This window comes from Rhinoraja longicauda, chromosome 10 (assembly GCF_053455715.1).
Source record: "Rhinoraja longicauda isolate Sanriku21f chromosome 10, sRhiLon1.1, whole genome shotgun sequence".
NCBI classification, from domain to species: domain Eukaryota; kingdom Metazoa; phylum Chordata; class Chondrichthyes; order Rajiformes; family Arhynchobatidae; genus Rhinoraja; species Rhinoraja longicauda.
Genome location: NC_135962.1, coordinates 21302607 through 21327914, shown reverse-complemented (window position 1 = coordinate 21327914; position 25308 = coordinate 21302607). Strand labels below are relative to the sequence as shown.

Below are 25308 nucleotides of genomic sequence, written 5' to 3'. Positions count from 1 at the left end.
GAACCTGGAGATGATAGAGATAGTGAGGAACATTGAAAAATTTGGATCAAGCATGGGAATTTTAGCATTGAGGCAATACTGGTTATTGTGTGCAGGCTGATGGGCGAAAGGGGTTTGGAATGAATTAACACAGTGGAAGTAGAGTTTCAATTCTACTTACTAGGCTATGGTAGAAACTTAAAGCTGCCCAGGATTTGAGTAACTATTCAAACCGGATCGACTGTTGGCAATGTTATAAAATCCAAAAATAGTGTATCATTAACTTTCCTGTTTTACTTGGTTGCACGGATATATATTTATCCAAACTGAATTTTCTCTGTAGTAGAAAGCAAATGGAAAAGGATCACTGAATAATCTTTAAAAAGATATCCATGCACATGTTTTCAATGAATACTAAGCAAAGACAGAGCATTTTTTATTTAAGTGCAAATTCACATGAAATGTCTACTTTAATGGTTCAATTAAAATAATACAGTACTATGCACATTTTGTTAAGGTCACCTTGCTGACATGATTCGTAAACAACTGCATGCTCAACTATGGAACTTTACTGAAATTATAACTTACTGCTGTGCTGCTATTTGCAAACTTTACAACGCTGATTCAAATATACAGAAAATACATTCATAGTGTCCAAATGCACTGAAGCAGCATTTCAGTGGCAGCTGATTGGCACAGGTGTGACAATATTGATGAACACAGACCTCCTGTCCACGTTAGACCATACAGATTAGGAACGCAAAACTGTCACTTTGTCAGCTCATGGAGTCGAGTTACGTGCCTCTTGGCTAATAAACCCCTTCAATGTGAAGTAGCTTCATCTGGTTCAATAGTGGTTTTAGAACATTCTCAGCGACGAATGTAGTGCCGAGCCAACTGTTAACCACTCGCAGTGCTGGTCTCCCAAACATATTAATAAACAAGGAAGTTTATGTGGTGCTGCAAAGCAGATGCTACTGCCGATAGTCCTGGATTATGAAGTCCCCTGGATGCTGCATATACTTAGTATAACTGCTCCAGGTACGTTCCCACACTCTGTAGAAACAAAACAAATTACATTCATTGCACTATTCCTTGACCCTTGGGAATTGTTTTATAAACAAATATGACATAGCAAAAATTAAATGGCTGTAAGATGGCTGTGCAGAACCGTATTATCAAGGTCACATGTCATTTGATTTTGTGCATTTATTCGAGTCTATGCGCCTGTACGGATCAAGATTTTCTTTGTACTTGTACCTCACTGTATTTGGGCATATGAAAGTAAACACTCAACCTGACGGTTAATCCATTCACGGTACTGGCAATTTACAAGTGTAATCTATATTCTAAAAAGGTGGTATCGTAATTTGTCTATTTGAGTACAAGTAGTTTGAGCAAAAGCTTCCCATATTTGACAACTACTTATACAAATGCTGAATAATGTATTTCGCTGATAAAAATCATAATAATTGAAAATTAACATAGAGGAACAATGAACAAATCATTAAAAAAAAAATCAAAACCATTGTCATGAAAAAAGGGATTACAATTCTTAGAGAGGAGGGAAATGGAATGATTGATAGATTTTCTGACTTTATTTGCTAATTGATAAAACAAAAAGCAAGTGGTCAAAAGTCATGAACAGGTAAAACCAACAAAACATACTGAGAACAGTTAAATGTTACACTTTCTTTGGAAAGTTGCATACTTCCTAACAACTGTTTTAAGAATAAAATTGATAAACAACATTTAATTTTTATTGAAGTGGTCAAGATGCAAGTGAATGTACATTTAGAAAACTTATTTTCAAGGCGTATACACTCAGTGGAAAGAGGGGATAGTGACCTCAAATTTGTAATAGCTTTAATGTGCAAATCCAGGTAAAAGCCATAAAATACAAATTTAAAAATCTAATTGGTTGGATATAAAAGGCGCGTTTGGTAATGAAAATACTGGAGAAAGGAAGAAGTACGATTTACTTTGTATTGTATTCGCAATGAGTAAATAACCAACTGTTTTTCTTCTATATACTTCCAAATAAGCTATCAGATATTTACTGCCATTTTGATTGTCTAAAGGGAGGGAACATAATTTATTCTGTATTTTACCTTTCAAAACAGTAACATATTGTGGAAACAAATTGTGATGACTGCAGAGATGTAGAAAGCACAATCTTATAGTTTCAGAAGTTGCTATTGGGTCTTCGCGAGCTCCCAGGACAGCAATCCCATTCATCTCTTTCCCCCTTTTTTATTTCCCTACCATGCAACAACCTACCCTCACACAAATATTCCCATCAACTCCCTACAGAGAGCAAGTTACTATTTGTCTTTCAGGCGTTTCGGACATGGTAGAAAACTAATGCAGTTAGGGTTGAAGCTGGACCGCTTGACTTTGGCAAAGGATCTTTGACCTTAGAGCTTTATAAAATCATGAGGGGAATGGATAGGGTGAATGCAGGAAGTGTTTTACCTAGAACAATCAGGTAATCAGCGTGCCCAGGAATCAAGCACTAGAGGACATGGGTTTAAGATGAGACAGTCAAGATGTAATACGAACCAGAGGGGCATTTTTTTCACTCATAGGGTGGTGGCTCAGAGGGAGCGGCTAGTGGAGGTAGTTGAGGCAAGTATTGTAGCAACATTTAAAAGACACTTTGACAGGTACATGGATAAGAAAGGTTTAGAGGGCCCAACATGGGAAAATATGACTAATATATGGGGCATTCTGGTCGGCAGTGACAAGTAGGGCCTAAGAGCCTATGCTTCCTAACAGAAGACTGCATCCCAGGAGCCAGTCCAGGTAAGTGCTGGTTTCAAGAGCAAACGAGTAACAAGCTTGAACAGTTCGACGATCAGTGGAACATCTGCACCATTTTTCCTTTACTCTGGAATATTGAATGTTGTGTTTTCATTTATAAAACATACAAAAATAGGTGCAGGAGTAGGCCATTCAGCCCTTCGAGCCAGTACCACCATTCAATATGATCATGGCTGATCATCTAAGATCAGTATCCCGTTCCAGCTTTTTCCCCATATCCCTTGATTCCTTTAGCTCGAAGAGCTAAATCTAACTCCCTTGAAAACATCCAGTGAATTGGCCTCCACTGCCTTCTGTGGCAGAGAATTCCACAGATTCGCAAATCTCTGGGTGAAAAGGTTTCTCCTCACCTCAGTCCTAAATGGCCTACCCCTTATTCTTAAACTGTGACCCCTGATTCTGGACTCCCCCAACTTCGGGAATATTTTTCCTGCATCTAGCCTGTCCAAACCTTGAAGAATTTTATATGTTTCTACAAGATCCCCTCTCATCCTTCTAAATTCCAGTGAATACAAGCCCAGTCGACCCATTCTTTCATCATATGTCAGCCTCGCCATCCCGGGAATTAACCTGGTGAACCTAGGCTGCACTCCCTCAATAGCAATAATGTCCTTTCTCAAATTAGGAGACCAAAATTGCACACAATACTCCAGGTGCAGTCTCAGTAGGGCTCTGTACAACTACAGTAGGACTTCCTTGCTCCTAAACTCAAATCCTCTCGCAATTAAGGTTTTCTACACTGCCTGCTGTACCTGTATGCTTACTTTCAGTGACTGACGTACAAGCACACCCAGGTCTCGTTGCACCTCCCCTTTTCCTAATCTGACACCATTCAAATAATTGCTTTTCTGCTCTTGCCACCAAAGTGGATAACCTCACATTTATCCACATTATACTGCATCTGCCCACTTACCCAACCTATCCAAGTCACCCTGCAGCCTCATAGCATCCTCTTCACAGCTCACACTGCCACCCAGCTCTGTGTCTTGGAGATGTTACATTTAATTCCCTCGTCTAAATTGTTAATATAGTAAATAACTGGGGTCCCAGCACAGAGCCTTGCAGCACTCCACTAGTCACTGCCTGCCATTCTGAAAATAACCCGTTAATTCCTACTCTTTGCTTCCTGTCTGCCAACAAGTTATCTATCCACGTCAATACCCTATAATACCATGTGTTCTAATTTTGCACACTAATCTAAGTTAGATAGAGCTCTAGGGGCTAGTGGAATCAAGGGATACGGCAGGCACGTGTTATTGATTGTGAACGATCAGCCATGATCACAATGAATGGCAGTGCTGGCTCGAAGAGCCGAATGGCCTCCTCCTACACCTATTTTCTATGTTTCTATGTAATCTCGTGTGGGACCTTGTCAAAGGCTTTTAGAAACTCCAGATACACCACATCCATTGGCTCTCCCTGATCCATTCTACTTGTTACATCGTCAAAAACTCAAAATGCCATCAGAATTTAATTAGGATTAAATAATATTTTTAAAGTATTTTTATACATTTCTAAACTTTGTATGATCTCACAATCTTATCTTTCCCAACCTTTATTTTCCTTTTTATACGTGGGTTAAACTCCCCAAATATACGCTTCACATTTCTTAGATAAACCAATCTCAGCAGAGCCTTCAATGTAATTGGCCAGAGTAGGATTTTGAACTGGTCACATACCTCAGGCCCCAAGAGGGCAATGCATTGGATTGAAATCTCTAACTAATAGCATGCAGCCCGTCAAAATCTCGGAATAGGTTTGAATTGAATGGATGGCTCCACAGTGACCAGTGGTTAAAAACTGAATAAAGCAAAATATACAATTAGCAAACAGTTCTTACCTGAGCTACTTTTCCAGTGTACCCTGGAACTGAAGATAGGTGATAGCCCTGTTCCCGCAATTGTCTTAACCGATCTTTCATTATCACAATGTTTCTAGTAAAAAATATTTCAATTCTAAGTTTCAAACTGCTTTGGTTAGCATGTCAATAGATTTTGTTTTAATAATTTTGCACTTTTTAATAATTATCAAATACACCAATTCGTGGAGAAGCATTTAACTAAATATTTTAATAGGCACCATACAACGGGAAATTGGCTGAAAGGGTACAGTATACTTCCATCACTCACTGTCAATTGACAAATTCTTCAGAGGGTAGCAGTAAATTATTAACAATTAGTACGAGAACCAAGTCTGTGGAAGGAATTAGGTACAATATAAAATCAATGCCAACAATAGCTAACTGAAGGTTTGTAAGTGTTTTATGCACTGCTAATTGCTGTCTGAAATTCAACAGAAATTTGGTAAAAATTAGGAAAATGTCTTTTTCTTGGTTGTGGGTAAACTGTCATCATTGGGAAACTAAAGTTCAATTTTCTGGGGTGTTGGTTGGGAGAGACTCTTTAAAATAAATATTTATACATTTATTTAAAAGACAAAATCAGTTTTTGCTTACCGGTCTTCTGCATGAGTTGCATTACAATTTTTTGCATTTGTGGATAGCTCTGGCCACCATCGCTTAAGGACAGCCCGGAGCCAGTTTAAACCAACAATCAGGTACCTGCAAAATATTTAATCAAAATGTTTGAAAGGTCTTTTAACAGATCACAAATAAAGATTTCTTCATAAAATTAGAGAGAAAATAGATTAACTTTGCTTCAGTGATCATTTGGTTCATATGCAATGGTTAAAAGTAAGGAAAGCCTCCTTAAAATTTCTGTGAAATTCTAATGTCCTGTGACAAAATAGACCAGGAGCTGATTTAATCAGATACAACCATATCATTATAAACTTTGTGGGAATATCTAGATAAGGAGATCAAGACGTTTATGAATAAAATGCAGCACAAGATCATTAATATAAATTACCACTTACAAACAAGCCCCACGAGATTAAAGATAGACACAAAGTGCTGGAGTAACTCAGGTCAGGCAGAGTTCTTCTTTCAACCGAAAACATTACCCATCCTTTTTCTCCAGAGATGCTGCCTGACACGGAGTTACTCCAGAACAGTGTGTTTTTCTTCAGTATAAACCAGCATCTGTAGTTCCTTTATACCCACTAAACTAAATCTTGCCTCATAATTGAATTCTTCAACAACATGGAATTTCTAGTGATCTTTGAACTCACTACCCCTGATCCTGACTCAACCTCACTTGATGTATTCTTGATGCACCATATAGCCACACCAAAAATGGCTGACGTTGCCACAATGTGCTCAAGAGCCTCAACACAAACCCAGATCCTGGTATTAACACAATCCCAACAGATATCATGCAATCGTGCCCATTGCATCAGGTTCATACACATTTTATGAATGAAACGGCAAGAGATCCATCCTAAATCTTAAAATAAACTTTCTTATGTATTAGTAGGAATTAGTTGCAAATAAACTGGTCAGAATTTATTGATTGAGGTGTCAGCAAAGAGTGAACAAAATTGTCAGATCTTACTTCTTTCCAAAAACCCTTCCAGCTAGGTATTGAAAAACATGAAGTAAATCAGTCAGCTTTGCAAACTGGCATTATGACCGTTGTGAACTCCCCTTTAGTTTACCAATTCTCAGCCCAAAGATGTAACAAATGCAGGGTAAAGCAGTTTTCTGCAATTTCAGTTGTACTTACTCTTCAAACCTGCTTCTTAATAATTCTTGCACTAATGGTAATAGATCAACGCAACAACCTATGGAGATACTTTCTTTCTCTTCTTCCAGACTACAATCAAAAACAAAATTAAAAATTAGTTGACAAATCCACGAGCATCTTAATGGCAAAAACTAATTAAGGAATGTCAAAATTTACCTCTTGGTAAGTATAGGTAGACAATCTGCAACAACAGCAGTGTCCTGTATCCTACAGGCAACAGAAAGATACCATGTCAAATACTAATACAAAAGGACTAGAGCATTTGGATGACAAAGTACACTATTCCCAACAATTCTAATATACTGAATTCATGCATAATAATTAAGATTTCCTGTGTAATTATAAAGTTGTATTATGCAGAGGAAATCAACCACAATGCGAAAGATAAAACATAATGAATGACAATTACCTGACCAAATAAGCCACCAGCTCACTTGCACTTTTTTGCCAGAAAGTCAGGGCCACACTAAGTCTTAGGTTTCTGCCAAATAGCACTTGTGTCATAGTAGCATGATCCTTGGAAATCTGGAGTATTAACAGAATCAAACATCAATATTGAGAATTAAGTAGAAAAATGTCAACGTTTGCATTTTCGTCCCAGAATTTGTATCCAGTGGTAAAGTTACAACACTTTAAGATGACCTTGAAGAAAGCTCCCCACAAAGATTTTCACTGTGGTGAAAATTTCTTCTTGTTTAAACAACTTTTTGTTATTGGATGCTAGAACAAGATGATTTTTGACTGTCACCAGGCAGCACAATAAAGAATTCTCATAGATAGCAAATCAGAAAATAGCATAATTTAAATTAACATTTCAGGAAGCTTGAAGATTAAAACAGCCAGATATTCTTAAGGGTAAACCCAAATTTATCACAAAGCATTACTTTTTTAATGGATTATTTAAAAATCCATTACAGTTTTAAGTATTTATATTTATAAATTGCAATTCACATTACTAAAATCCCCAATTCCGGGCCAGAGTTTACCAAGCTGTGATTATAGCTCAATACACCTCTTGTTTTAATCCATTCATCAAACATTTTCATGGCACATCACAATAAAATTGCTTTGTAAATACTTTATCTTCATAACAATTCAAGAGATGTCCCATTGTTCCACTGAAAACAGTAGCCCAAAGCGGTGGGCTGATTTAGTGACCTTGACATCAACCAATGTTCAAACATAGACCTGGTTTGTTTGCTTCACACCATCCATTGAATTTACTGAGCAAATCATCAGAGGTGGGTAATTCAGGTTTAAATAATTATTTTTGTATATATTAAATTAGTTGCTATTCTCTATGTGTAGTTTAGTTTATTATTGTCACAAGTACCAAGGTACAATGAAAAGTTTGTGTGCTATCCAGTCAAAGAAAATAACTATACATGATTGCAATCAAGCCACTTGTAAATTTAATCATTTGCTTATCATTGAATTTCATTTCCCTTGCTTAAGGTCGGCATGGTAGCAGTAGAGTGACTGCCTTACAGCCCCAGAGACCCGGGTTTGATCCTGACCATGGGTGCTGTCCTTACTGTGACCTACGTGGGTTTTCTCCAAGATCATTGGTTTCCTCCCACACTCCAAAGACGTACAGGTTTGTAGGTTAATTAGTTCGGTGTAAATGTAAAATTGTCCCTAGTATGTGTTGGGTAGTGTTAATGTGCGGGGATTGCTGGTCTGTGTAGACTCGGTGAGCTGAAGGGCTTGTTTCCACACTGTATCTCTAAACTAAGATGTGTGTGTCAATAACAGCTTAATGTAATTTACTTACTAATCAAGTTTGAAATTAAGATAAATCCCAAAATTGTTAGTTTCACAAATTAATAATAAAAGGTTAACATTTGCCATTTTTACTATTACAGCTATTGGTGTATTTTCACTGTTCCATCTCTTAAGCATATATAATAATAATAATAATAATGCATTACATTTATATAGCGCTTTTCATATACTCAAAGACGCTTTACAGGGATTTAGAGAACATAGGGAAGTGAATAAATAGATAAATAAGTAAACGAACAGAGAAAGGAGACAGAAGGTGAGGTGACCTTCAGTGGTTGAAGGCAGTACTGAACAGGTGAGACTTCAGTGATGTTTTGAATGTGGTGAGTGTGGAGGAGTCTCTGACGGTTTGGGGTAGTGAGTTCCATAGGGTGGGAGCAGCGATGGAGAAAGTTGTACAAGTTGTACAAGTTGTATATGTACAAGTTGAAACCATTAGAAACTAGCAGAGAAATGCAGAACATTTCTAAGAGCAATTTTAAATTGCATTCAAATACATTCATATGTTTGCTAATTTAGGAACAGTAAATATTTTAAGAATGTCACAAATACTACTAATGCAATCTTTTATATATATTTGAAGCTTTGCAACTTTCTCCATTTATTGGCTCAGGTTTAAAATAATGACCCCTCTCATGCAATTAGTGATTAACAAAGACAATTTTCAAAGCTGGTACATGGAATAAAGTTGGAATATTCCCCAGTACTATTACATTCAGACACCACAGATGGAGAAACAGCCATTGATAAAAAATAATTCGAGGAGCTGTCATGCCCAATGGCAATAACAAACAAATGGTTACTTTATAATTAGGTGAAGCTAATAAACAAATGCTGAAAGCTACTTCCAGAGTTACCTAGATTGTATTCCATTCACTTTGTGTTCTTATTGCTTTTATTATTATTATTAGCAGTTATTGACATTTAGACAAATTTTACATCCTGCAAATGAAATTTGATAATTAGCAAAGATGAAGAGATCTACTTGCTATTTATTTCCTTGAACACAAATAGGGAATAGCACACAACAATGTATTAAAAAAAAACTGCTTTAAACCATAATACGTGCTATTAATGATTTTCCTGAATGCAATGTACGATGTGACAAAGAGGGCTTTGTCTGAACGTTGGTTGACGTACTTCACCTTCGCAGAATTGTGCAGATTGGTGCAGTGTTGCATGTTTTGGTGGTGGTGGTGTTGGGTAACAGTGAAGATTGGTCATTGTCAGTGCTGAGAGTTCGGACGTAACTGTGGATTATGGCAAGTATAGTCCAAATTTGGTTGCAAACATTTACCTCAAATTTTTGCACACCAATGACATACAATTTTATCTCAATAGCTTTTTTTTCTTTCTCAATTCCTGCAATGCCCTGTATTTGCTACATTGCTCACAGTCTGTTATGGATGATATCAGAAAGATCGAGGCCACCATCTTCAGAGCACAGGACAAACTGTTCACAAGCTATCACCTCATCTCTTCTTGTATTTAAACTAAACTAGACAAATTGCTGCCTCCCAACTGTATCTGAATGCCAAGCCGAGCCTTTACTTCTCCATCACCAAGACCATTTAACTACGTCCCATCCACACATTTACTCTGGTCACTGACTTCCAATGGCAAGGCCATAATTTTAAAAATAGACCTTGATCATGCCCATTTCTCCGTCTTCCACTAATCCTGCGAGAACTCCTCATTTCTCAAAAACTGGCCTTGCATGTTCACTACACTCCAACAAGGACCCATGTTTTGGCATTCTTCACTTTAAACCAGAGGAATGGTTTAAGTATTCATCAAAAGTTTGATTTTTAGAACAAGTTTTTTTTCACATCCCAAAATCTCCCCGTCTACTAAATTCCATTTGATGAAATTTCCCATTTAACGTAACATTATTATAAAAGTGATGCTGCACATATTGCAAATCCCTTGCTTCTGAACTAGGACCATGTGTGTGCCACTCAGTCCTTCAATAAGATCATAGATGATTGACTGTAACCCATTGAAACCTTTCAGTTGCTTTCGAATCATTCAGTTTATTTCTTAGAGAACTCTTCCACTCTTTCTTAAAAATATTCAAAGACTCTGCTTCTACCTTTTGAGGAGGAGAGTTCTAAAACTTTCAAAACAAAATCCTGCTTTACTTCTATCTCAAATGGGTGGCCTTGGTTGATTTTTTTTTAAACAGCCATAAGGGTAAACATTCTTTCCACATTCAGACAAGACCCCATCAATTAAGTCACATATTAGTGTCCAAAACACCACTGAATACAAAATTAGCCTATACCACCTTTACTCATATATAAAGGCTGAGTATATCCAGATACGAGTTTAGATAACCTTTCCTGTACCGTTGCAACACACAGACGTCTTCGTTACATAAGAAATTCCAGATGTAGTCCCGACATCCTGTTTCAGCTATATAACCTCAATAATTCTGCAGTGAAAACAAGCAGCAAAATACAATAGTTTGATTTTTTAAATTAGTTGTTGTGCCTAAATACTAGCCGTGTGCAATTTGGACATCAGCACATCCAGATCCATCAGCATCTCAGAACTCTGCCATTTCAAATCATTTAGATAGCACGCTCCTTTTAATTTTGTTCCTGCCATAACAGGCAATTTAGAATTTTCTCATGATTGTCCACTCAACCTCTCAATATCCTTCATTCATTTACATAAATTGTGAAAAGCTGAGACCCCAACATAAATTACAGTGGTGCACCCACCCCTTACAATTCCATCTACTATTCTCCATTTCCTATTTGCTAGCAAATCTTTGCTAGATTGTATGGATAGTAACAATTATTGTTTTGTGGGCCTTCAATATAAAATGGCTTTGGATTAAATACCAGAAGTGCCATGGTGCAGGTGGAATCAAGAATACTTCATGATAACTGATGAGAAACCTGAAGTTCTTATATCAAAGAAAGCCATACTACTGCAGTGTGGATGAGCCTCAGCTATATGTACACAAACTTTGAAGAGGGAGGACAATGTCAAAAAGAAAAGAAACACACCGTATTATTCAGTAATATAAAAGGATATATCAAACTTCATTGGGAAAAGTCTAACTTGCAGTAACTGCTCAAAACCTGGCACACTTCAGGAAGGATATCAATTTAGAGGGGATGTAGCAAGATTTACAAGAATGGACCTGGAATGAGAAATTTAGGTTGGGTGGAAAGGGAGAGGAAAACCAGCCTGTTATTTCCCTTTATACACAGTGGAATGCTTTACCTAAAAAGTTAGGTCGGCATAGGCAAGTTATGCCGAAGGGCCTGTTTCTCTGCTGTACGACTCTAAATATATAACAATATAAGTGAGAGAACCGTTGACATCCCTACCTGTGCAAAATAATCAGCATATGTGACTGAAGCACCATCAGTCTGTGAAACAGAAAATTCACTGGAGTTCAGCTGTGAGTTGCGATTGTCATTACACACTTTAGGTACAGTTCCTGAACAAACTACTTCATTTTCTTTATTTGCCATATCACAGCTCCAAACACCTGGGCGCTGCTTTTTGTTGCCCACGTTTCTTTGGACTCGACGTCTGGTCTTCTTTTTGGCGCACACTGCTTTGGCTGTTTTAGACAACGTTTTCTCTGCTTGTTCAGTGGATGATCTGTGGAGACAAACCCAGCAGCTCTCAAGATTACATCAGTCTCCAAATTCCAGGAAAGGATATTCACTAAAACACACAAAGAAATGCATGATAGACGTTTTCATTGTAGCCTTTTTTCTTTTTTGAACTAAAAAAGGAACAGAATCTCACTGCCCAATTTTAATGAACTGGAACAGAACTGGAGATCCTTGAGATGTTATTATTTGGTCACGGTGGATGCTCTTCAGGTGCTTCTGTTTATATTTGGACACCTATCAATACATGCGTCAATACAAAGCATTAAACTTCACATTAAGTACTAAATTTGATGTTCACACATATAAAGTGTGCAGCAGCATAAATGGTTTGAGTTCATTTGGTTTATTTCTGTTACTGAGCTTTAAGGACAACCTTGTAACAGATTTATTATGTTGACTTTGTACCCAACGTGTCTTTCTGTCACTTAATTATCAGCACAATGGAGATTGTGCAAAAGCAGCAAATAATGGTTATCAAGTGGAAGAGGAATACAATGGGACACACTTTCAAATAAAAACAGAAAATTCTGGAAAAAGCAGGAGGTCATGCAGCACCTGTGGAAAGAGCAAGTCAAAGGTTTGGCTCTGCGACTCTGACAGAACTAGCACTTGTGTGAATGTCTCACCATCGGAGCGAATGTGACAGAGATGGAGGAACTGGGAGTCCTTACAGGAAGCAGGCTAGAAGGAAGCACAATCAGGATAGTTGTGGGAGTCTGTGGGCCTGTAGTGAATGTTGGTGGTTAGTCAATCCCTTGAAATAGAGATGGAAGGGTTCGGAAAGGGAAGCGTCAGAGATGGACTTTGTAAAGATAACAGCAGAATGGATATTGCTGCAAAGTAATGCAATTTGAGTTCTGCATAGACCATAAGATCATAAGAGATAGGAGCAGAATTAGGTCATTCGGCCCATCAAGTCTACTCATGGGTGATCTCTCTCTCCCTCCTAACCCCATTCTCCTGCCTTCTCCCCATAATCTCTGACACCCATACCAATTCAATCATTAACGACTGAAAAGAGAATTTGGGAATGGGCCTCGGGTAGTGGATCTGAAACAAAGACTGTTCTGCGTGTCCCACAAAAAGACAGGTGCCATAGCTGCAGCTTTGAACCAGATATCTCCAAAGACGTACAGGTATGTAGGTTAATTGGCTGGGTAAATGTAAAAATTGTCCCTAGTGGGTGTAGGATAGTGTTAATGTGCGGGGATCGCTGGGCGGCACGGACTTGGTGGGCCGAAAAGGCCTGTTTCCGGCTGTATATATATGATATGATATATGATATGGAAAAGATATATGAAGTTGTAGGATAAGTTGTTTAATGTGAGGACGAGTGCAGGCAGACATGTTCATGAAAGGGAACTGGTCTGGGAAGCAGAAGGGCCCCAGACCATCTGAATGTGGAATAGATGTGCAAGAGTGATTGCACACAATTGTTAAAAAGACTTGAACATCTATCTGCATTTGCTTCTGCTCATTGATGCTAATTGGGTATCAGCAAATAAAAGGGAACTAATTTGAATGGAACCTATGGTGGGGGTTGTTGACTGGCATTGACATAATTAACAGGATTTTTAAAAAAATTGAAAGACCGTTGAGGTGATGAGGAAAAGGATACCAACCCAGGCCCTGCACTGCCCTCCACCTCCATCCTTCAAAATAGCTACTCTCAGCTGTTAATTCCTTCACTGCAGCTTTCTCTCAGAGCTGCAATCCCATCTGTCTTCTTCTCCAGATTGACAAATTACTCTTATATTACTTTAGTTCAGAACGCTCGCAGATTAATTAAAATGAGACAACAGCAAAATATGGATTGTCTCTTTTACACCAGGAAAATGTACTGAAATTTGTCCCATTTACAATAAATTTATAATATAATTGAGAATGATATAAAATTACGATTTTGAGAAAATATTTTGCCCGTTACACGACAAATTACAGACAGCACATTTTAGTGGCTTAGTACTCAAGACTAGTATCATCAAATGCATAAGTTAAATTAGATATTCTTTTTACCTATTAATCTCAGAATTCGCTTCTTTACATTCCGACAGTTTAACCTGGAATAAAAAGCATATGACATTATGAAAATACAGATTGAGAAAATAGCCTCCATGGTTATGTTTTTGTATCTGTATTAGAAAAAGGTTATATTGCTAAAAAAGTGAAGCACATGACCGACATGGAAAACTGAAGTCTTACTTGTTACAAAAACAATATTTTACAAACACTGACATTTTCATCCGTGTTGCTTATTAATAAGTTGGATGTGTTGTCTAAAGATTATTCTCATTATTATGGTCACAAAGGACCGGCACCAAGAATTTCATTAAGAAAAACTTTGGAAATCATAAAATTGCGAAATTAAAGTCCCCCAAAGTGAACATTAATAACTAATGAACGCACATATTTTGAGATTGAGATTTAGTCTTATGGAGTCATAGAGATAGTGTGGAAACAGGCCCTTCGGCCCAACTCGCCCACACCGGCTAACAATGTCCCAGCTACATTAGGCCCATTTGCCTGCGCTTGGTCCATATCCCTCCAAACCTGTCCTATCCATGTACCTGTCTGTTTCTGAAACGGTGGTCCCAGCCTCAACTACCTCCTCTGGCAGCTTGTTCCATACACCCACCACTCTTTGCATGAAAAAGTCACCCCTCCGATTCCTATTAAATCTTTTCCCCTTCACTTTGAACCTATGTCCTCTGGTCCTCAATTCCCCTACTTTGGGCAAAAGACTCTGTGCATCTACCTGGTCTATTCCTCTCATGATTTTGTATACCCCAAAAAGATCTCCCTTCATCCTATCATATATCATATCATATCATATCATATATATACAGCCGGAAACAGGCCTTTTCGGCCCTCCAAGTCCGTGCCGCCCAGCGATCCCCGTACATTAACACTATCCTATACCCACTAGGGACAATTTTTACATTTACCCAGCCAATTAACCTACATACCTATACGTCTTTGGAGTGTGGCAGGAAACCGAAGATCTCGGAGAAAACCCACGCAGGTCACGGGGAGAACGTACAAACTCCTTACAGTGCAGCACCCGTTGTCAGGATCGAACCTGAGTCTCCGGCGCTGCATTCGCTGTAAAGCAGCAACTCTACCGCTGCGCTACCGTGCACTCCATAGAATAGAGATCCAGCCTACTCAATCTCTCCTTCTGGCTCTCACCCTCTAGTCCTGGCAACATCTTTGTAAATCTTTTCTGAACCCTTTCAAGCTTGACAATATCCTTCCTATAACATGGTGCCCAGAACTGAACACAATATTCTAAATGCGGCCTCACCAACGTCTTATACAACTGCAACATGACCTCCCAACTTCTATACTCAATACTGACTGATGAAGGCCAAAGTGCCAAAAGCCTTTTGATCAAGTACCAATTTTTCCTCTACAACTATGAATAAAGTTGTAGAAATAGATTTTTTATTTTTTGCAGGGGATTTTTACAATCATGCAAAGAAAAAGTTGAGTTATCCAACACTTCTCCAAACAGCACTCTAGCAATTGAAAGCAACAGGAATCATCTGCTATTTCTTTATTGACTTATGAATGGCATCATAGGATGGCTATGGTTCTCGACTGCACACCAACTTTAATCTGATCGTTGCTCTAAAGTGGGACATACATTACCTTTAAGGGTAATATTTATTTATAATACCAATATGAATCCAAAATTTTTAAATCCCTTGTTTAACAAATGCATATCAATCATTTGTTACAATGTTAAATCCATGAAATTACCTATAAAGTTGAAGCGAGGAGCAACTGCAGTCAAGAGTTTGCCAAATATTCTCTCAATGTAATTTCATGGCAAGAGAAATGGCTTTGGAAATTCATTCAATATCACTGCTCTCTGCCCCATTTACAATGTCTAAATATACGGTCTCCAAAACATAGCAAAATTACTCCACGGCAGGCAAATTTGTCAAGCAAATTTACACTAAGTCATGAGTAGAAAATATCAAACCAGATGATTGAAGATTTTGCCTGTGAGCATCTTAAATGAGGAAAAAGAAGTAGAGGGATTTTGGGACTAAATTCCAACTTGGCCACTGCCAAATTGCTGCAGTAAATTTACAAACTCACAAAAAGTCAGAAATTGGAGAATGCAGATTGCACTATGTAGATTAGCCTACAGAACTGATTAGTAAAATGTAGTTGTTGCTAGTTATGATGCTGGCAGCTGTTATGCAATGTCTGACACGAGAAAGCAAGTAATATACAAACAGTTGAAAACAGCTGGTCCAACTGGCAAGTTGGAACTTGTAGTAGAACAGTCGTCACTTAATGGCACCACATCAATACTCAAGCAATTCAAACTTCAGGAATAGGTAAATGAATATCAGCAAAACTGTAGATGCTGGAAATCTGAAGTAAAGATAGAAAATGCTGGGAAAAACTCAGCAATTCAGTCAACATCTAAACAGTGAACGTGTTGCACACCCGAAACATTGATATTTTCTCTTTCCAGTCATTGCCTGCCATGCTGTTTTTTCAAGATTTACAGATTATTTTTTAAAGGAGTTGGATAATTGTTTTAAAAGTAGAGAATAAGAGATTTATGATGATGATATAATTTGAAAACTGAATTGAAGTCTATGATTAATTGACCAAACAAGTCAGTTAACTTGGCTGTTAATTCCATCATCCACATCACTAATAAATATAGAAAGAAGGGAAGCCCCAAAGTAGAACACTGGAGGCCAATATTAATTAGTCACTAGTGTATATATACTGTAGGCCAATATTAATTAGTCACTAGATAGTGGAAATACACTTATTGTCCCTCTTAACCCTTTATCCATGTCAAAAAATTACCTGCAATTTCCCAATTAACATCCAGAGATCCCTTATAAAACCACATTATTGACAACTTCAAAGTATACAACTTGATTAGTTGCATATGATTCTAAAAAGGCATTTTGTGTCTTTTTTTGTAAACCAGTAGTTACTTGTGTCTATGATTATTTGCTCTCCCATCCTTCTTAAATAGCACCAACATTTAGCAACTTTTCAACCTCGAGAGCAATTCCTGAATCATGATTCTTTCCAAAATCATAAACTAAACCATTAACAATTTTCCCTTTTTCAACTGCACAGACAAAATATATAATTTACTTAACCTCACATCTAATTTGCTTATTCGGTACCTCATTTGAAGTTGGAGCTACTTTATCAGTTCTTTTTCTTTTCTAGTGCATATAAATCAGTTCTCTTAAACAAAGTATTGTCAGAGAGAATAAAATCAAGATCATCTTGAAAATACAGAAGTTATTGATACTTTGGTGTAGTTACAAGTGAAATGATAAAGAGATAAAAGTCAAGGACAAATGTGAGTGAAAGCACAGAACATTACTATCCATACATAATGTAGACTGGGAAAATGTCATTCCCACTTGCGATTTCTAGACTAGGAGTCCGTGATAGGTCACGATTGTCAGCAAAATGGCTGTTACAACATTTGAAGCTGTAAAAGAGTTGAGCTTTATGCTGCCTGAAAATTTATGAGGCCTGAAGAAAAACTAACGTATAAATCTGGAAATAGAATAAGGAAGAATCCACAGGATATATCATAACATTGGTTATGGAAACAATGATGAAAAGGCCAGCTTGATGTACTAGACTAAATGGAGCAAGGACAATGGTAACAATAATCAAATGGAGATTTTTCACAATACATTATGTAATATTGTGCAGTTTTATACTTTTTTTTGCTCACCTTTTTCATTGTCTCACTGTAATCAGAATGCTTTCTTTTACCAAGTTGCTTCTTTTCAATAAGCTCACCTTCCACAGCAAATAATACACCTTGCCTGCCATTTTGAAGTCTAGATGCCATAATCACTTTCAATCCTAGGTTGAAAACAGATGAGAAAAAATAATATATGCTCAGTCCTTTAACTAATTCTCAGAAAAGTTAAACACAATTAGCAAACGACTTAGCTTGCCTATTGTGCACAAATCAACTCTACTCGATTTTTTTCTCTTTGTTCCCAATATATTCAGCTTTTTTCTACTGACTCAGTTGGTCGTTTTGGCTATCGGATTCCAAATCACATGAAGCGCACTGGCTGGACTTATTTGTGTCATTCATCAGAATGCAGTTTGTAAACTCAACTGGCTTTATATATAAAGTGTTTAAAGAGAGAAAAGAGAAAGTAGCCATCTTCAACTTTAGCCATGTGAGCAAGACTAGATCAGCAGCCACAGGAAAGTAGGCTGCATTAAAATCCTTGGTCAGTAGATGCAGCTGATCCAGGGATTTGCATGAAAGAGATGAAAAGACAAGGCTTGATGTTTTTCAAGGAATGGATGACCATAGATTCAATGATAAATTGGACGCTATTGATATCTAACAAATATCTAGATATATTACTAAAACTGTTTGTTTGTTTGATCACACCTGTTTGATGATGCCTTATTTTTGTGCCCCCATCATACAATAGCACAACAATGTTAGGACCACCGTACTCACCTTTGTCCTGGGGTCACCTTAACGCAAGTTTCATTCAAATTAGTCATATTTTTAAAGTTAGAGACATTTTAAAGTCTAAAAATTACCCTTTAAACTGACGCTGGCTGTGTTCAGTATTTAAAGGGATTGACGGAAGTGGCAGCCAATGAAGAAGAGGGGAGCCCACGATGACCACCGGGAGCGGGACCCTCAAGATTGATAGGAGTGGCGGCCAATGGGGGGGGGGGGGGGGGGGGCTGCTGAGCCGACGAGCTGCCGCTAACTGACCCACTTCACCCCCCCTGAACCCCCCTCCTCCCCACGTCACCCCCCCTCCCCATGTCACCCCCCCCTCCCCACGTCACCCCCCCTCCTCCCCTCACCCACTCCATCCCCCCTCAACCCTCCCCTTATCCCTCACCCCGCACTCACACACCCCCGGGAGGACGAGCTGTGTTTTCGACGACAGGCCACGCGTGCGCAGTTGGGGCGACCTACGATATTTTGACTTTGCGATGGTGCAAACGGCAGTGACCTGTAGCAAGCCGCAGCTCGCTTCCGACCACGTGAGGGGGGATGGAGTGGTTGAGTGGGGCAGGGGGGGTGAAGGGGAGATATAGGGGGGATGGAGTTGGGCGAGGGAGAGTGGGGGCGAGGAGAGGGGGGGGATTAAGGGAGAATGGAGTGGGTGTGGGGGAGAGGAGGAGGGGGCTTGAGGGGAGATAGAGTGGGTGAGGGTTCAGGGGGGGTGGAGTGGGTGAGTGGAGGGAGGGGAGGATGGAGTGGGTGAGGAAGGGGGGGTGAGGTGAGGGGGGGGGATAAGGGATGGAGTGGGTGAGTGGGGAAAGAGGAGGAGGGGGGATAAGGTGGGCTGGAGTGGGTGAGATGAGGGTGAGTGGGGGGTGGGGGGAGCAGGAGGGAGGGAGGAGAAGGTGCTGGACCAATGCAGGACAGGTTTGGGCCCAACGGGTCCACTTGCATTTAATAAAACTCATTCTTTACACATTGCTGCCAGAGTCAGTATCTCAAATTTCTCTTCAGTACGTATGGTTTCCAGATGACATATTCTGCTGGTCCCAGATTCATGCATGTTTGTCCTGGTCCATAAACTTTGCAATATTAGTTATTAAATACCAGGAAATCAACAATGCCAACCAGTTTTCACTCCAATCTTACATCAAGCTCATGTTTACTTTCTATATGCTCTATTCTTTTTGGTCCTAACTGCCCATAAGCTTCAGAATTAAAATGTAAACATTTTAAAGTACGAACAAACATGTGAATTGCTGAATAATACGCAACTCGTATATACATACATAATTCAACATGCATTTTATCAAATAAATAACTGTCCCTCACGCATAAAACTGTATTAAAAAATATAATCTGGGGGCTTCCCACTAATTAACCTAATTTTATTCTTGGGAATAACTTACTTCACAAATCACTGGAAAATAATCTCTTGCCTTTCATTAATGTTTTCCATTCCCTGGACTTTTGCCATAATTTTTCATAATGTTTCCCCAGTTATAATGTTGTACTTCTCTTTGTTTCTGACCATTTCCAGGCATCCACAGAACAGATAACAAACTGCTATATAAATAAATATACTGCTGCTCCACATACGAGAATAAAGAAAACAGTATATTTTCCTTTAATTAAAATGTTAATTTAATAAAATAATGCCAAAATCAATTTACCACTATATTTTTATCTTTTTCAATGCATATTAAATATTTCAAATGACTGCATCAATGGTTGAAAAAAAGATAACTGTACAAACAGACCTAGATTTAAGTACTGTTTTCACGCACTAATGGTGAAAAAAAATGCAGATGCTGAAATTCAGAATAAAAAACAGAAAAGGTTGGATATAAACTAATGCCACGTGCAAAACATTCACCAGTGCATGCGTGGAAAATGGGAAAGGATAGTGAAGTAATAGTAATTTTCAAAACACAATAAATAATTTGAAGATCCCACATCTAAAAATAAATGAAATATTTAGTCATCATAAGGTCAGAAGGAATAGATGAATTAGGCCATTTGGCTCATCAAGTCTATTCCGCCATTCAATCATGGCTGATCTATCTCTCCCTCCTAACCCCTTTCTCCTGCCTTCTTCTCATAACCTCTGACACCTGTCATCTTAAATCAGTATAAATTATTTTGACATATTAATACTTCAAAAATGGTTTGAATCTTTAAGGAATATTGAGAAAATCTAAGAAATATTCCAAACATTTCTCCGATTGAGAGGTGAGAAATATTGCAATTATAAATGTTTATACCAATAGTGAGAAAATATGAGATGAGACACAATATGGAAGTTATCCAGCCTACTGAGTCTTTGTTGGTTCACAATTGTTGCATTACCCAACTGATCTGCAGTTCACTTATTCTCTTTCACATATCTATCAACCTTTCCTCCAAAAGCGGTATTGATGATTCATCCATGGTTTTTATAGCCTGCTCACGTGTAAATAAAATTTACATGCCAACTGCGGAAGTTCAATGAAATATACAACATCACACCTATTAGAGTTCAATTAACAGTGAGGGAAAGAAAAAATCCTTTTAGAGAAAGAAAATTAGGTAAATAATGTCAGCTCTGCTAAATTAATACCATTTCTGTCCCCAAGGTAGAAAGTTGAGGATTACAATCCACTCAACATCCACACAGGGATATAGCGTGATAAGATGGTATATTCAATATGATGTTAAACTAACACATCGCCTGCTCTCTGATAGACTTTGAGGCAGGTACTTTCACAACATTTAAGAAACATTTAGACAGATACATGGCTAAGACAGGTTTAGAGGGATATGGGCCAAATGCAGGCACGTGGGACTCGTGCAGATGGAACATGTTGGCCGGCGTGGGCAAGTTGGGCCGAAGGGTCTGTTTCCACGCTGTCTGGCTGAGACTGTATGAGAAGTGTCCCGACACACTTAATCAGTATTTACTTTTCAACCCTGCCTATTTTTACATTGACTTATGTTCATATTGGCTCCATGTTTCCTACAACAGAAATAACTTGATTGCAGATGGACTCTTTGGGACATCATCAGAATGTAAATGGCACCAAATAAATGTTTTTTAAATTTTAATTGCTGAGGGAAATATAACACTAACAAAGAGGCAGATGGGTTAACGCTTAAGATCACAGGACAGTAGTGCTTCAATGCGAGAGGAAGTATCACACTAGATTATGTGCTCAGATCTCTGAGTGAGGCTCAAATGCAAAACCTCCGGGCAAGCGCTACCATACCATGGTGTCATAGCTGAAACTTAGATTGACTTTTAAACAGCTGACGATTTTACTTTTTGCAGATTGAACATCTTATCGCCGTCTCAATTTGTAATGCAAATTTAAATATATATAGTTACACTTCCTTTGTAGCCTATAATATGTTTCATTGTAACATTTCAGTAAACAAACAAAGTACATAATTAGTCATAGTGCATTCAAGAGAGAGCTAGAGCTCTTACGGACAGCGGAGTCAGGGGGTATGGGGAGAAGGCAGGAACGGGGTACTGATTGAGAATGATCAGCCATGATCACATTGAATGGCGGTGCTGGCTCGAAGGGCCGAATGGCCTCCTCCTATTGTCTATTGTCATATATTTTGGAAAATCAGAACCTGAAAGACAAAGTACGCTTAGCCCATTTGCCATTAGAAATTAATATTCTGTGCAAACAGGCAATGTAAAATTAAAAAGAGGATTCAACATCAGCTGAATGTTTGCCTGTCATACTGTGGATTGGACCAGTGAAATTAGAAAATGCTGATTTGAAAAATGCAGCTGCACACTTGAATGCTGCAACAGGCTGCACTTTATGTGAATTACTGAAGCTCTACAGATAGCCACCAAAATTCCTGACTACAGATCATTACCCTCTGTGACTATTTTATACATGCAGCATTATCTACTTTTTGCGTTATTAAAAAGTAGAAAATCACATACAAAGACGACTGACGGGCCATTCTTAGTCACGCGTGACCAAAAATGTGTAAAATTGTGGAATACATCTCTTCTAATTCTGAAAGCATTACAGGTATATTCTTTTGTACTGTATATATGACTTATATATGTCGAAGTTTATCAAGTGAAATTTTTATGTTATGCTGACAATGTTTGTTTAGGATCAGTGGTCAAATATGACTGGTCACATGTGAGACCTCACATGCAGATCTCCCAACATTTGATTTTACAAATTCATAATTTTGATGTCCAAAATTCAGAATTTTACATCAAAATTCATAATATGGTGCGTGATGCAACTTTTCAGCAAAAAAGGTATGCACGCCAAATGTGTATACACGTTGCGCTACATTCATGTGTGAAAAATGACTATTATTTCCAAAAATCCTGTAGTTCTTGGACTACATGTACAATGTCAGGCCTATCATGAGCATATTCTGCTATTTATAGAAAGGTTATTGAACAGAAATACTTTTTACAACACAAAGAAAAAATTGTTGTGTTTTGTTTTTTCTATTTTGCTTTTTCCTTACCCATCCCAATTCTCTTGGTATTGAATAAAATAACAATGCTCATAAATGTATGACTAAGTTATGAAGAAAGAGTTTCATTTAAAACTGCACATACCTAATTTCAATGAAGACATACTTGCCTCAGTGGTTTTCAACAGCAAATTACAATGGTCCATGTCCCCCCCACCCCCTCACTCCCATTCTACCCTCACTCCCATTCTACCCTTACTCCCATTCTACCCCCACTCCCCACTCCCTTCACCCCATCCCCTCTCAACATCAACGGGCCTCACGCTACGCAGCGAGACTGTGTTTTGCGGAAAAATGTGACGCAAAATCGGAATGGAGGAAATGAAATAAGAAAGCGGAAACTTTCTGCCAAATTCGGACGGGTTGGGAGGTCTGCAAATGGTCACACACGTGACCAGTCATATTTGACCTCTTACCCGAAGCAAACATTGTCAGCATAACATATAGAAATTTCACTTGATAAACTTCGACATGTATGTCATATATACAGTACAAAACAATATACCTGTAATACTTTCAGAATTAGAAGAGACGTATTCCACAAATTTTCACATTTTTGGTCACACGCGTGACTAAGAATGGCCCCGAGGACTCTTGCATCATGCTGACATTTATACGCTTTAAAAAAAAAAGCCAAGTGTTGGACGAACTCAGCGAGTCAGGCAGCATCTCTGGAGAACATTTCGGGTCAGGACCTTTCTTCAGACTGATTGCGGAGGTGAGGGCAGGGCAGGGAAGAAAACTGGAAGAGAGGAGGAGCAGAACAAAGGCTGGAAAGTGATAGGTGGATACAGGTGAATTTGTTTTGGGTAGGCAGATAGTTGGATAAAGACCAGAGATGAAAAGGCAAAATTTCTGAGATAAGGAGAGAAGTGCTACAAATTGTGAAGCCAGAGGAAGGAATGTATGTGGAAAGAGGGAGGTAGGGGAGAAATGGATGCAGGCTTAGGTGTGCCAGAGAAGAGGGTGGGAGAAAGGGGGGAGACATTTGGTTAGTTACCTAAAATGAGAAAATTTAACATTCATGCCATTGTGTTGTAACCTACACAAGCAGAATACGAGGTGCTTTTCCTCAAGTTTGCATGTGGCCTCACTCTGGCAATAGGGGCAACCCTGGACAGAAATATTAGTATGGGAATAGTATGTGGAGTTAGTAACCAGGAAATCCAGTAGGCCTTGGTGGGCCAAGCGCAGGTGCTCGGCGAAACCTGGGTCTTGCCAACTTGAAGGAGGCTACATCGGGAACACTGGCAGTAGATAAGGTTAGAGGAAGTCAACACGAGTCTTTGTCTCACCTGGAAAAACTCCTGGGGTCCCTGGATGGATACGAGGGAGGAGGTTTATAGTGACAGGTGTTACATCTCATAGAAACATAAAAAATAGGTGCAGGAGGAGGCCATTCGGCCCTTTGAGCCAGCACTGCCATTCATTGTGATCATGGCTGATCATCCACAATCAATAACCCGTGCCTGCCTTCTCCCCATATCCACTAGCCTCTAAAGCGCTATCTAAGTCTCTCTTAAATCCATCCAGAGATTTGGCCTCCATTGCCCTCTATGGCAGAGAATTCCACAAATTCACAACTCTCTGGGTGAAAAAGTTTCTTCTCACCTCAGTTTTAAAAGGCCTCCCCTTTATTCTAAGACTGTGGCCCCTGGTTATGAACTCGCCCAACATTGGGAACATTTTTCCTGCATCTAGCTTGCCCAGTCCTTTTATAATTTTATATGTCTCTATAAGATCCCCTCTCATCCTTCTAAATTCCAGTGAATACAAGTCTAGTCTTTTCAATCTTTCCTCATATGACAGTCCCGCCATCCCAGGGATCAATCTCGTGAACCTACGCTGCACTGCCTCAATTACAAGGATGTCCTTCCTCAAATTAGGAGTCCAAAACTGTACACAATACTCCAGATGTGGTCTTACCAGGGCCCTATAGAACTGCAGAAGAACCTCTTTACTCCTATACTGAAATCCTCTCGTTATGAAGGCCAACATGCCATTTCTTCACTGCCTGCTGTACCTGCACACCTGCGGTTGTTGGGGACAGTACCTGGCGGGGGGGGGGGGGGGGGGGGGGGGGTTCGGTGGTCGAAGATGAGTGAACTAATATAGTTATGTGGGGATTGGTCTAGGAACCTTTCCTTTCAATATACCCATCTAAATGTCCTTTTAACATTATAACCGTATCTGCCTCTGCAGCTCGTACCATATATCTGCCTCTGCAGCTCGTACCATATATCTGCCAAATCTGTGGAAAAAGTTGCCCCTCAGGTCTTTTCCCTTTCATCTAAATTCTACTTTTAGGCTCCCCTACCATGGAAAAAAAGACTACGACTGTCTACACCCCTCATGATTTTGTATACAAGGTCACCCTCAACTACCTTTAGCACAAGATTAAAAAGTCCTAGCCTATACAGGATCTCCTTAC

The 25308-nt window shown here is 38.9% G+C and overlaps 1 protein-coding gene across 1 annotated transcript in view; it reads right to left on the bottom strand.

The window, feature by feature from the left end:
- Positions 1-408: 408 nt before the first annotated feature.
- The window catches only part of katnbl1 (katanin p80 subunit B-like 1), a 25650-nt gene continuing 750 nt past the window's right edge, over positions 409-25308 (bottom strand). Inside the window, exons 2-10 of the mRNA XM_078406372.1 lie at positions 17613-17746; positions 13889-13932; positions 11576-11855; positions 6856-6971; positions 6603-6653; positions 6426-6515; positions 5258-5362; positions 4643-4736; positions 409-1035 (exon numbers count right to left, since the gene is read on the bottom strand). Of these exons, the coding sequence (XP_078262498.1) occupies positions 1003-1035; positions 4643-4736; positions 5258-5362; positions 6426-6515; positions 6603-6653; positions 6856-6971; positions 11576-11855; positions 13889-13932; positions 17613-17732 (933 nt within the window). The 5' untranslated portion in view covers positions 17733-17746 and the 3' untranslated portion in view covers positions 409-1002. The remainder of the gene's footprint in view (positions 1036-4642; positions 4737-5257; positions 5363-6425; positions 6516-6602; positions 6654-6855; positions 6972-11575; positions 11856-13888; positions 13933-17612; positions 17747-25308) is intronic.